Source organism: Apostichopus japonicus, chromosome 12 (genome assembly GCF_037975245.1).
Source record: "Apostichopus japonicus isolate 1M-3 chromosome 12, ASM3797524v1, whole genome shotgun sequence".
In the NCBI taxonomy this organism is placed as follows: Eukaryota; Metazoa; Echinodermata; class Holothuroidea; order Aspidochirotida; family Stichopodidae; genus Apostichopus; species Apostichopus japonicus.
This window is the reverse complement of record NC_092572.1, coordinates 24,890,606-24,904,685: the sequence shown is the minus strand read 5'-3', so window position 1 is coordinate 24,904,685 and position 14,080 is coordinate 24,890,606. Positions and strand designations below refer to the sequence as shown.

The 14,080-nt window shown below is 35.1% G+C and overlaps 3 protein-coding genes across 3 annotated transcripts in view; 2 read left to right on the top strand and 1 right to left on the bottom strand.

Moving 5' to 3' along the window:
- The window catches only part of LOC139977604 (uncharacterized), a 40,237-nt gene that overhangs the window by 20,498 nt on the left and 5,659 nt on the right, over positions 1-14,080 (bottom strand). The window lies entirely within an intron of this gene.
- LOC139977607 (uncharacterized) lies at positions 195-3,531 on the top strand. Its single transcript, XM_071987023.1, has 3 exons — positions 195-348; positions 2,139-2,259; positions 2,741-3,531. Exons 2-3 carry the CDS (start codon positions 2,231-2,233, stop codon positions 3,366-3,368), a joined length of 657 nt encoding a protein of 218 aa, XP_071843124.1. The 5' UTR covers positions 195-348; positions 2,139-2,230; the 3' UTR covers positions 3,369-3,531.
- On the top strand, positions 4,640-13,888 carry LOC139977987 (uncharacterized). Its single transcript, XM_071987879.1, has 14 exons — positions 4,640-4,672; positions 5,805-5,918; positions 6,183-6,210; positions 6,776-6,882; positions 7,115-7,172; positions 7,769-7,851; positions 8,824-8,875; positions 9,165-9,232; positions 9,468-9,588; positions 10,005-10,325; positions 10,659-10,885; positions 11,336-11,479; positions 11,660-11,806; positions 12,210-13,888. Exons 1-14 carry the CDS (start codon positions 4,640-4,642, stop codon positions 12,222-12,224), a joined length of 1,518 nt encoding a protein of 505 aa, XP_071843980.1. The 3' UTR covers positions 12,225-13,888.

Below are 14,080 nucleotides of genomic sequence, written 5' to 3'. Positions count from 1 at the left end.
TGGGCAATCCTCAGTCAAACACTTTTGGACTTTAGCACAAGTACATAATGTTAATACCAATGTCTTATTAGTTATTGAATATTCATCATCCCTTGGTTGCATAGCGATTCACTATTGACATTGTTAAATATTTTATCTTAAGTGAAGATACTTTGAACTTTAAATAAGTTTACACAAGTGTGAAATGTCTTCTCTTTGCACCATACCGACTTAAAATGTTATTAGGGTATACGGCTTATACTGTTACTGGTATACTGGTTATACTGTAGCAAACATTTGCCGCTACAAGGTATATGGTATACACTGTTGCAACAAGGGCAGCATATGAATTTATTCGAAGAAACACACGTGAGTGCTTTTTAATTTTCACTTCGAATTTGTTTGCTTATCTTAGGTAATATGATATAAATTATAGCAGTATTAAAAGTGTTTTTCAGACAGATCATTCGTCCAATTGGTATGTTAGATCTTTAACACACACATTCATTATCGCAATAGTTCTGATATAAAATTTGAGCCTACAGTACCAATAAGCAGTATATTTAATGTAAGCCTCATACTAATACACAATACCTGTGTAAAAGTAAGTGAGCCTGACGTTTCGATCCTAGCAGTATCTGCTTCAGAGCTAAATGACAAGTTACGGAAACTACGAGGGACAAATACAAGCACAGAACGAACACAGATAGGTTAATGAGCAGGGTGAACACAAAGAGATTGATGTAAGAGGATTAATAGACAGACCATGGAGAGGAGAAAGAAACCAAAAGGTAGGGGATAATATTGTAGAGGGACACAGAAAGAGGATTAAGGTGTGGAAGAGTTGGCAGAGGGGGAGCAATAGGACACTGAGAAAGGGGGGGGGGCAGAAGAAAGGTAAGTCATGTCCTTCCTGAATGTTGAACCCATGAGGTTGAATGGTGTGAATGCGATGCATCCACAGTCTCTCTCTACTGAGTCATACTACTGAGGTCAGGACGGCTTACTTAGGACTCGGTAGGGACATGTCATTAATGGTACCGTTTGGAAGGTCAAAGTGTTCTCCAACCGGGATCTCAATCTTCATGGTATTGACTGTTGATCTGTAACCATAGAACCGCTTCTTGAAGGCGGTTTTGGTTTCACTAAGATACTGGATGCCGCAAACTCTACAAGAGATCAGATAGATGACATTAGAAGTTGTGCAAAGTGATGTGACCCTTGGTCTTGTGTGTGGGTGGGGTGCTGTGACTGGTTATTGTATTGGTTTCAACAATGTGGTGGCTGCAGACGATGCATCTCGAAGTACTGCTTACCTTCATCAATCACATCAATTCCTTCCACAGCACCATTAATTTCACCTCTGATTACTCACACTAGAAGTTTACCTTCCTCGATGTAACTGTTTGCAAGGAACACGGTTTTTTTCTCCACTAACTTATGCAACAAGCCCACAGACACACACTAGTATATATATATATATATATATATATACATATATATATATATATATATATATATATATATATATTCTTCTAGCTGCCATCCCCGCCACTGCAAGTCTGGAATTGCCAGCAGTCAAGCGCTTCGATATCGTCGTATTTTCTCCAACAATTCCTCATTCATATGCTATACAAATGTTTAGAAAAAACACCTTATTGCCAGAGTCCATAGTGCCAAAAGGGTGCATGCAACCATTCAGAGAGTCCGCTCCCTGTCCAGATCATCTTCATTGGCATTCAAGGTCAAAAAGGGAAGAGATTGCAACGAAAAGCTGCCTCTGGTTCCTACCTCTCCTCTTCCCCTTGTTGGTTTATTTCTCCTCTCCCTGGTTTGTCTACTAATCCTCTGTCATCAATCTCTTTTGGATTCACAATGCTCAATTAACCTATCTGTGTTCTGTGTGAGTATTTGTCCCTCTTAGTTTCTGTAACTGACTCAGATCCTGCTAGGATCAAACCGTTAGGCCTACTTACTTTTCCTACAAATGGCTCTTTAGTGGATAATCAGTTTTTTATTTCTATTTTTGACACAATGAATGTGTTAACAAGTATATAAGTCAGGTATGTTATAATGTTATATTTATCAGTTATGTTATCGATATTAACGCTAAGTCTGTATTATTACTACGATTTTTATTATGTACTTCTTTTTGAAAGATTCCCTGATGGCCAAAAAGAAGATATTATTTAGTGTATCCAAGTGTTAACATCCACTGAATGTCAGTCACACTCTAGACTATTTCAATAAAATGGCAGAAGAACGTCTTACTCCTACACGGTAAGTTTTAACATGTTTTATAATTTGTCATTAAGCTCAAACAAATAAGGTGTAGCTGAATGGCAAGTAAAATATATTCCCCTACTGTTGAACATGATATGTAAGAAGTACGCTATTGAACAACACTCGTCCCATCGCTTTCACCAACCCAGGCTCTCTATTTATTTAGGAAGAATATTAATGGCGTTGCGGGATTATTTGACTGGATCCTTTGAAAAACTTTTACATTAAGAGAGCCTTGGTGTAAAATATCACATATGATGAGTACAGACCAAACATATGGAAAATTAACTTGATTTATAGCGCATGTTACGCTTAGAGACATATATTCTGTTCGTCAAAAGAGACCAACATTCTTTCTGCAACGTTAAAATTTTGGTTTTCTTGTCACAATATGCAAACCCCAAAATCGATAGAAATGTTAGTAATGATGCATAAGGCTATTTAAATTTCTTGTTTTTAAATATCTTGTTGTTAACAGTTTAACATCCATATCGGATGATTCAGACCGAGACAAATGGCAGATCAACGATATTAATACCGAACCATCTTCGTCAGGGACAGTAGTTATATCGGCATACTATAAGGATTTAATGAAAACGTCGATATTCGTCTATGCCAGTGTTAAAGGGGAGGCCGGTCGTGGCGATAGACTATCGATAACTCCTCATCGGCAAAAAACTGGTCGCTATTTGGTTTCACTTACCAAGTCTGAGACTAATTCTGAAGTTGTGGTCGTATTCAAGAATCAAATTGAATGTTATGACTTGAATACTAATAGTTTACAGCAGTCTGTCAGATTACAAATACAACCTTCTAATGTTTTTGTTAGAGATGACGAGATATTCTTGTCTGCAGCTTCGTCTAACAATGTCATTATTTTGGGTCTCGATTTTCGTAAAAAAGGAGAGATATTAATAAGAGACGTAGATGCCAAGGACTCCCTATCGGACATGGTAGTTGTCACGGACAAGATGTACGTCACGTTGGCTGTATCCGGTCAAGCTATGTCACTCGATATTACAAGAGGCAGAAAGGTGCTCACATTCGAGAATTCTCTGAGTGTTGTCACTATGGCAACCAGCATAACAGTTCATTCTGTACTTTAGTTAGTATTCGTTCTGTGGGACAAAACGCAACTTCAAATCTATTCAAATGTGGACGGTTGCTGTCTACACGCGGTGACATTCCTACAATCATGGAAAATCAGGATCACACCTGATGACATACTCATCGCTGCCGACAACAAAAGAAATGTTGTATCATTATTTGATATGGTAAGTAGCTAATTCATCAAGTTAAGTGTAAACTAAACGTCATCGAAATGAATATGCAATGACTAAGTTATCGATGTAAAGAATAAAAATATTGTTAATAAACATGGAAGCATTTATACTGTGGCAGGCGAAGTTGGGGTATTGCAAACATTGAATCTTCCAGGGCAAACAATCTACTTAAATTTACCAGATCGTAATAAGTTGCAGTAGTATTTCATGTCTACGACATGATCACATGCTTAAGTTCATATAAAGTTGGACGCATCACTACTATAAATACAGTTCACCAAATAGAAAATTACTTACAGGAAAGGTGAATACTATAAAACGACATCCAAAACTTGGTTCATTGTATTGAACCTCCCTCCATACCTAATCAAAGTGACTTTTTGTTGCATAGAGACTGATTTCCAATTGAGAGTAGAATCAGTTCTTTTTATAAAGATTATTGAGTTTGGTCTCCAACAACAAGCCAAATCTATCATGAGAATGCTTCCGAAAATGAGCTGACTTCCTACAAATGATGCATCATATACTCTCGCAGAAAGAGTTTGAAATAGGTTTGCCAACGTCAGCCGGCTGTGCAATACCAAGTTCCCACATCATGACAACATTTTTGGGTTTTTACCCTGTTCTTATTATAATCCTCATGATCGGATCATCAAACTGGTTACATTTCAGAAAGTGCTCCTTACGTCACTTAAAACAAGAGAACGTAAAGCATTCGTCATCAGTGCCCTCCCGGTGGAAAGGTCATTAAGTGAAGCATCAAAACTCGGAGATACAGCGATGACTACAAAAGAGCGAATGAAAACGCTCTTTGAAATGCACGAGGACATTCTATTGGAATCTTAGTTAAATTGCAAATGTTCTTATATTTTAGTGTTGATATTTAATCAATCATACTCCGTTCGACGTCATAATACAATTAAAATGTAACAAAGTTTGTTAGCACCCACGATTCGAGAGTTAACTTTACTCTCTCATTTGATTTCAATTACTTGTCCATATGTGTGAGCATCTAAGAGCCGATGAGGTATCATGAAATATTGAATGTCAATACTAGTCTTAATGAAATTACAATGCTGTGTCATAGAAAGATAATGAGCTATTACCAAAGGAGTTGTCATAATAGGGTATGTTTGTATGTGCTAGCGTGAGTTGACAATATGTGCTCTAATCTTCGCAAATTTTTCTTTTGGTCTTATGTAAAGCCGATAAAAATGGTCTGCATCTGTACTATAAATTGATTGCTCTCTAGTTTATTGAACATAATTTAGCTTCACTCGTGTTCGGTCGAATGAATAGAGACAAATAACTACATAACAACTTTATATAGGTTTGGATGAGAAATGGTCTAATTGATTCAGTGAAGTAAAGGTTGAAATTTACTGCTTAAATGCAACCCTAAAATCGTTTTGATCTATTAACAGACGATTCGTTCCTATTAAAATTCAACCAACAACAGCTAAGAATCCAAACGATTGAGGAAGAAAGGAAAAAGATACGTAGAATCAATTAGGTTAGGCATATGAAGCAAAGTGATTACAGACAGTACCCTCCCAACACTTAAAATTACATAAAATAACTTCTCTCAAAATGAAAGCAGTTTTTAGTTTCCTAGCTCGAAATGAAAAATGACCAAATTGGTCGACAAAAATTATGTACAGTCAGTTAGGAAATTCACATTCCATGGCATTACCGTTTGAGTTTATATGAAAGGTTCCATAGAAGCTGGGAGCCAATTTACTTTCCCCGAGCAACAAATCACCCGCATTATCTAAGACTTAGCTGCCTGAGATTATTGTCAAACTTGGTAATTGCGAGATGCTTAATTGGTGGACATTAAAACTGTCTAACTCTTTTTGAAAATGCCACCTCACTCTTCTTTATTGGTCGCTAACTTACTCCTATTTCAGTGTGGAATAAGAAAACCAGGCAGTGAATTTTACGATGCTTAAGTGACCACGAATGTGGGAAAAGCCGGCTGGGGGATTATGAATTAGAACTGTCGAGTGTCTTCCAATTCAACATTTTAACTAAAATCCGGAATTTTTTAATTTAGAAGTCATTTCAGATGAGAAAACTGTAGATTGCTCTTGGATGAAAAATCCACCTTTCTATGACCCGACCGGGATTGAACCCCGAACCCCATGATTGATAAGCCTCATTGCTTGAAATGCCACCTCCTTAATCCACGATGCCACAGCACCGGTGTATTATTCGACTTTATGATAAATGAACCAATGTATAATTGCATTTTTGCAGGAGAAAGAACTCCTTATAGATCTAAAAAAGGAGGTAAAATCTCAAAAGAAGACCATCAAATTCTTTCAAAACCAGTTACAAATCACCCGACGTGTTAGTGACGTATCAGACAAGGTGAGTGTTATATGGTAAATGCACAAAATAAAATCAGTGAGTACAAAATGCTAAAGTGATCTATATGCAACAGGAAATCCATTAAAGATGTAAATAGTTTAAATACGTTTAATGCAAAACATCTTGAAAGAATGGGAAACATGAGCAATTCGATCTACAAGTGAGATCGTACTATTTCGCAGAAATGTAAGATAAACAAAAAGTATGTGTCACTTTGTCTTTTCATGGTATGAGACATTTCACTGTTTATATTCATCTTCACAGAGCAAGAAAAAGACGAGTGCACATTCAGGTAATGGTCATTCTAAGTTTCTCTTCCATTACGTTTCATATATGTTTTCGTTGTTTTTAATTTCACTTAACAATTTTTAAAGCATTGTGCATGAATAGAAAAAAAAAAGAGATAGGCCTACGTGCTTAAATTCACGATACCAACATAACACAGCTCTGCCTGGTAACTCTTTTTACGATCACGTACCAGTAAAGTGTATAATGTCACACATTCCGAAATGTTGATTGCAATTTGAACCTCTAAAAAACTAGGCTCTGCTCAATAGTGACAATATCTAGTTAATCTTTCATGGATATGTAAATGGCTAACAATCTTTCTAAAATGACCAATAAATGTAATTTCTAATCGTATAATGTATTTCCTTTGGAGGGACAAGTAATTCTTTTGAAACATAAAGTACAAAAGTAACAAAACAATAGAAAAATGTCTAGGAATTTAAGCTATCAAGTTATCGATATGTTTCTGAGGTATAAACACGTGTTAAATCAAGTACGCCCTCTAAACAGATGTGTTGGGGATGTTCAATAAATTTGCAATAATTTTTACAATTTTCTCAATTATTTAGCAAGTTCGGTTGAAACTCGTAAAACACAGAAGTCTGCACCGAGTGTTTTTTATCAAGATTCATCCAGAAAATCATCCAGTCGTTCAGAAACTTCTTCTGATTCTGGGGTTAGTTAGACCTATTATTAGAACTATCCTCATATTACGAAGATACAACTCATCTTTTTCTAATAAACTATATGGCAAACTTTAGTCATTGAGCTAACTTTATTTCCTTTCTGTAAAAAAAATGCATTTTAAATTTGTTTTTTAAAATAAAATCACCAGTTGGAGTACATATATGTTGTCTCAAATTTCGCAGATATGGTTTTTATTATTATTATGGTATTCCAATCCGCAGGTGTCATCCTTTACATCAGCAAGCGGGCTTGTGCAACGTCAAAGGTCGTACGAAAAAGGTAACCATTTGGGAACAAGTAGTGAGGGAAGGACAGGGGTGAGCAAATTGAGAGTTTCAGGGATGAAACGGAGAAGACAAATATAGGAGAGAAAACAGAACAGAATGAAACATATTGGGCCTAGTTTTACTAGACGTCCTGAAGACCTTCTAGAGTTTATGAAATAATGGGTCTGCTGATGACACTTCCTGTCATGCCCGTACTTAAATCTGACTATGGACTTAGTCATCTCAAACCGCGAACCCCCCCCCCCTCACTCCTCACCACCACCAACACCACCACCAACACAAACATACCTCTACTTTTCAAATCTTGTGTACAACACGAAACTAAAGTTAAATTTGTACAATCGTAAACATTTGGGCAAGGCTACATTGTTGTCTTTCCCACTACGAAAGCTGACTGCTTTCCTGAACAAATCGCATCCTATAGATCTATTTACGTTTCCTATTTGTATTACATTTGTGAGTACTAATGCAGTGAGTTATAGTATACTTTTCAAGAATATTCAGCGTGTTTTAGGACATCAGTCTTGAAAAATGAATTATTCTTACAGTTTCAAATGCATTCATTATTTTGTCTATCAAAACATTCAGGCAAGGTAGAGCAATATGAGCCTTCAGATGAGTCAGAATCCGATGCGGAAACTGATTCCTCCGGGGAATCAGAGGTATCCGAGGTATGTCAAAAAGACAATATATGTATTGTATGAATATACTTTTCCAAATAAGCTAGACTCCTGCCTTTAATGCACCATGTTACTTTTGTTCTATAATGTTACCAAATCTAAAGAGAATTACTCAAATGCAGATCGAAATTGTCTTAAAAACGTAAATATTTATTGGCTGCAATTAACTCGGTGTCACACTAATTTATCATCCAGACACAGAGTCGTGGTCGTATTTACCACATACATAAAGTTCAATGTTATACTCTATTTTCTTTTGTTCATTTTTTTTGTATTGTTGTTGTACTTGACTAGTCTATCTATAAAACTACATTGATGTAATTGCTTTGTGGTGGTTTGACTTATTGATTAAAACCTAAAAACCTCGGATTTTACTTATTTATTCGAAATATTGATTGGCTAGTCCAGCTGGCAAACTAGCTAGAAGAGATGTTAGTAAATATTCTGAAAAGGGTTCTTTATGGAGGCCCGATTCTCTTAATACATTAAATAATAAAGGATAGTGTATCCCTCCGAATGTTACGTGCATATTGTTTTGTTTGACATTTCACATCTTTGACCCTTTAGTAATTTTGGCCAGTCCACAGTAAGTTTTTATACTTTCAAATAGAAACATGTATATGTCAGCTTTTACTTCAGTTAAAAGATACCATATATTGTCACCCATGACTGTTAGTTTGCTATTTTGTAGTGATGTTTACGTCGGCTCATTCACGTGACGCTTGTAAACTTCCGTCAGCGGTTCTCTTCACTATCATGTCTAAATCTGCTATATTCGTTGTTCTTTGGTCTGCTTTCGTTTCAGCTAGCCTCAGAAGAAGATTCATTAAGGATCAAAATGCTAGACTTTCTAACTTTTATATACTATCATAAACATATTTTCTGTTTATTTTGTGTCATTACGATGTCAGTGAAGAAGCCTGTGATAATTACTTTGATGAATATTTTTGTTTTCATTTTTAGTACTATGACACAACGAGTGAAATTCACCCCAAGAAGCCTCACTCGTCAGGAGGTAAGAAATTACAGGAGTATCATCAGTCATAATCGCACGAACTATTTAATTTAATTTTCAACAAACAACAGTCAAAATAATTCACGTATTATTTCATGAATCTGAAACAATAATATTTGACAAATGAACGTACATTGTTAGTGAGACGTCTGTATTCAAATATCGACAGAACGAACTACAATCTAATTCATGCTCCTCATCACTTACCATGTTTTCAATTTTTCGAGTTATAAAGCATTTCATTTTAATATTGTACTACTGTTTTTTATCATTTTCTCATGTTTCGTAGATGAAGATGAAGACAGAGACGTCGTCTTTGAGACAGAACATGCTCAAGAACATCTTTCAAATTTAAAGGTAACTTTGATATACTCGTATCGTTAATGATATTGTTACTGACATCCTTAGGCGATCGAGTAATTCCAGAAACTATAACTGATACTACGGTCATTCTGTTTCTATTAACCGCCTTATTGATGCAAAACATGTCATTGTGTTTAATTCATATGTGTGTTTTGTTCTGTTTAACATAAAACTTGCAGTAAATGTGAAATAGTTCATTCATGTTTTTTTTTTCATTGTTCTATTGTAGATTTCTGATTTGGGAATGACTAAATTAAGACAACATTATTTCAACCCTCCAGCATCTGATCCAATGATTGAATCCGAGGCAGCTGCATATGCCCGTAATTCACCGGTATCAAGGGGCTCAGGTAAATTGATTAATTAATCGTTGGTCGATAAATTAGTTCATTCCTTCCTGAGTTATCTTTTTACCTTGTTTTTTCAATAGTAAGTTAATGTAGAACGGGCAGAATGGAAGTGCTCATGATGGTTGTTGATGTGGCGTCGTTTATTCTTTTCTGTTCTCAGGAAAATTATTCATAAGACTATGATTGATCATTTTCATTGCGCATAATCTTTACCATCTATAATGAACTGTGAATTAATAATTTTATTAATCGATATGCTATATACGTATCAATAGTTACATTATGCATAGAACATTGATTACTTGTTACCAAAATTTACTTTCCTTTACACTATTATATATTATCTTACATTTTTTTCAACTCTAATAACTACTCTCATTTCATAAAAATTTATCATTCTATATTTTCTGTTTCAGTCACCTCTTCTCCTCTGAGTACACAGTCGTTGGTGTCCGTAGATGGACAAAATATGCGAATTCACGGAACAAATGTGAAGTTGGAAATCCCTCCCAACGCTCTGACAGAGCCGTGTTCCATCGAGATGAACATTGTATCTAATGTCAGGTTTGAGGCACATTCGAAATCATTCACGGATAATTCCTCTGTGACTGTGGAACTTCTCCCAAACAAACTTCAGTTCAGACGTCCTGTTCAACTTTTTCTACCACACTGCCTGAAGTTAAAGCAAGACGTTAATCAAGAGCTTGTAAAAGTTTACGTCAGTCATCACAAGGAAGGTAAAAGTGTTTTTCTATAAGTTTTTGACTGGCATTTGATCTACTTTGATCGGTTTTCAGAAAATGTCACTAAATTGTAAGCCTTTCTTAATTCAAATCACCTGTCTGTCATATTATAGTTTTAGAAGCGTCGTGATTATCATGTCAGATTGATGGTCCAATTAAATAAATCCATATCAGTAATGTAGATTTGGAAAGGAAAGATACTCTACTTCGTAAATAGTTTCATGTAATGTCATTGTAAATTTATAGAACATAGTTTTCTCATAACGAGAAATTGATGATGTCATATAAAACACAATCTGTCATCGATCCGTCATTATTCGTATACAGGATACCAACCGAATTGGGAAGAATTGCATAACGCTGCGTTCCAACTCAAGGCAGATCATTGTGTTATCTTCTTGCGTAGTTTCTGCTGGGTGACTTACAGAGTTGATGATAACATTGTAGAAGGCAAGCGAATCCGGGTTTATACTGCTGGAAAACCGATGAATCTCAGGGACAGAATTGTTAATTTAGAAGTTGGCTATTATCCGGATCTTCCAGGCTACAGTCAGGTAAACGTTACTTTATCGAGATGTTACATTCTCGAAGGTCATGTGGTACTTGGCAACCCGAGAGATGTGTGTTATACTCTGTAACAGGAAGCTTCACCTTAGTTACATGGAATAGCTGACGGATTGTATGGAAAACACAATATGTTCAATTAGTACTATTCAAACACTAACGAAGGCTGAACTCATACAATTGAATAGGACGAGGCTTTGGCAAGTTTATAACATGAAATTAACTGTGAGAATATCACAACAATGGTATAAGTGATATCACTACATAACCTACATGGGAGTGACATTTTTATTTTACTTTTTCCTGTTTCTTTAAATTATTGTATTAAGTCGATCTCGTTCACACATTTAACTCAAGAACGCTAAATTCTTAGATATTTGGTTATTTATAATTAAATACAACCTACTTATTGATATTTAAATCCTCTTTTTGATAACTAGCAACTACATCTGAAGGATGACAGTCTTTTAGAACAGCATAAGCAATACCTATTCTTAAAAGAAGGACGGAATCATCTATACATCTATCTCCATCGTATTGTTTCGAAGAATTGGAAATACATCACTCCAAGGGAAAACCCCAAGGTAAGAACTCAACTATCATTAGTTTATTTTTCTTTCTTTTTTCTTGAACAATATTGTTAAACCTATATGACACTGTTGCTAACAGTAACGGTCAATATGGTAGGCAGAATGATACGAATTAGTAACATTTTTTAATTGTCTTTGATTTAATATTGTGTCAACAATTCCGTTCATTTCCAGGAAGTATCATTTAAAGTCGTTTCAAACTCAGAGGAGAAATCTTGTAACTTTGTCCTGGAGAGGAAGGGCCGTCATCGTGATATCCCGACGTGTATATTTCTCGTGGGGCAACAGGACAAGCTTATGCAGTTAACTGCTAGTCCAAAGGTTTGCATGATTGCTGTTTGATGTCATATCACTTCCTTTAATAACTTTCACATCAACAATTCAATGTGCAAATTTCAGTTTTCTGGTAGAGTGAGGATTTGCATAATACAGCATATTCTTACATTAATGAAAATAAAATATCACACTTTTATTTTAAAACAAGGGGAAAAAATATATATCTATATCTATATATATATATATATATATATATATATATATATATATATATATATATATGTGTGTGTGTGTGTGTGTGTGTGTGTGTGTCATGTTGGATGCGTTTAGGTAAGCCGTTCCGTGGGCGATAGCTCATTCAGAACTTATATGCAGAATGAACCGCTCGTTGATAATACCTGGCCAGAGTGTCTTATTGTTCTGCTTATCTCTATTTTCGTACCTACAGGTGCTTGAAAGCTGAAACTACATTAATGTCACGAATGTAGAGAAGACAACTCGGTTGGAGGGAAGGATGGGATGTGATAAGACAAGGCTTACTATTCTTAAGTCTTCCAATCAGAGGATATTTATGTTCAAAAGAACTGCGCATGGACGCTGACATGTATTTTTCAGATTTCCCGAATGTTCTGTTTGTAAACTTACATTACAAGTGCGTCCACAGTATAGCATCCTGCGAATGATTACTTCCAAAGTATCCTTTTAAGTTGTTGATAATTAGATTAATTAATTTCCCCTGTTTCTTAGATTATCCTTAACTTTCTCAAGCAACCACATACATGAAAGTAATAAAAAAGTATAATATAATAATAAAGTATATTGGTTTCATTATTTATTTATTGTTTTGTTGCTGACATGGAACACTTCCTGCATATTTAATTTGCGTTTTTCATTACTCCTACCAAATATGAAATGATTAGTTCAATATGTTATAATTTAAAATGCCTACAGTATTCATGTTGAATTTAAACAGTTGTTCTTGATTTTCATTTGACTTCTAATTCGATTTTAAAACTTATGTCAGTTTGGGTTCCACATGTGGTTTGCCGAATGCTTTAGGCTGTTTTGTTTAAAATCCAGCTTTCATAGTAGTTCTGTTAACAACTTACTATTTGGTACGTCAAGTTTCAAGCGACAAACTATCTCATTTTTATATAGTGATGAACTTTCTTACCAGTGTCAAACATCGAGTGTTATGTTTGAAAAATATATTCTTCAGATATATTTTGCTTGAAATTGATAACATTTTGCACCGACTAGCTGTGACAATTACATACCGTACATATTTATAATATTTTTTTGTTTAATCTAATGCAATGATTAGTCAGTTTGAATGATTCACATGTTGTTCTTTGTGCTTGATTAATATCGAATATGAAAATCATTGGAATGAAATTAATTAAGATTGAACGGGAAATGCACCATGTTAGTTTTATCAACGGTAATTCTCAAGTTGGTAATTTTGTTAAGTAATGCTAGAACTGATGTAGATAAAACGAAGGAGATGTTGATATACTTTCGTCGTCATAGACCCTCACTGGCCTCTGTCATAAATAATAACTGTAGAGTTGATCGTGTGGATATTTTCAAGTATTTAGGTGCTTATATCGACCACAAACTGGATTGGTCTGTTCATATTAATAGCGTTTAGTTGAAAAATTAAACTTTGTATTGTATTTCTTGAGGAAATTTTATTCTTTCAATGTAGATGGCAAGTTATTACAATTTTTCTATAACTCTGTTTTGTGTGGGGTTTGGCGTTATTGACTACAATGTTCTGGGCATGCAATGATACAATAAATGTATTATAAAGGCGGGACGGGTGATTGGTGACGTGCAGGAGGAGGTGGACTCTGTTAATCACTGCTTTGTATGTAGCAAGCTGGAGTCCCTTTGGACCGACAGTAATCACTCTCTCCATGTCCAACTCATTAGACAAGTAATCCCGCGCAATGGTACAGGCTTCTGTATCTTTTATTCCTCGGGCTATTAAAACACATGATATTAATTTTAAAAGTTAGGTTGTCTTTCTTTTCATTTAATAACTGCTTTCTGCTTTTCATGTTTCATTGCCTTTCAAGCACTTTAGTTTCATTTGAAGGATCAATAAAGTAATTCTTACTGTTACTCTTAACCTCTCACCGAGAAATATTTCTTAGGCTCGCCTTCTGAAATTTAAAAGAAAAATGAGGACTAGACGTCATTTGTTGGTTTGTATTATTTTATATTATATTCATTTGATATCTTGGATGTAATTTGATCGAGTTTGATCAAGAAAATTCGGAAAAAGAAATAAATTATTTTTAACTAAATAAGCCA

Excerpts from the sequence above, each read along its gene's own strand:
- LOC139977607 (XM_071987023.1), top strand. The coding sequence starts at position 2,231 with ATGGCAGAAGAACGTCTTACTCCTACACG. Across the intron at positions 2,260-2,740 it reads GAACGTCTTACTCCTACACG|TTTAACATCCATATCGGATG; the intron begins GTAAGTTTTAAC and ends TGTTGTTAACAG.
- LOC139977987 (XM_071987879.1), top strand. The coding sequence starts at position 4,640 with ATGAGCTATTACCAAAGGAGTTGTCATAATAGG. Across the intron at positions 6,883-7,114 it reads AAACTTCTTCTGATTCTGGG|GTGTCATCCTTTACATCAGC; the intron begins GTTAGTTAGACC and ends TCCAATCCGCAG. Across the intron at positions 8,876-9,164 it reads GAAGCCTCACTCGTCAGGAG|ATGAAGATGAAGACAGAGAC; the intron begins GTAAGAAATTAC and ends CATGTTTCGTAG.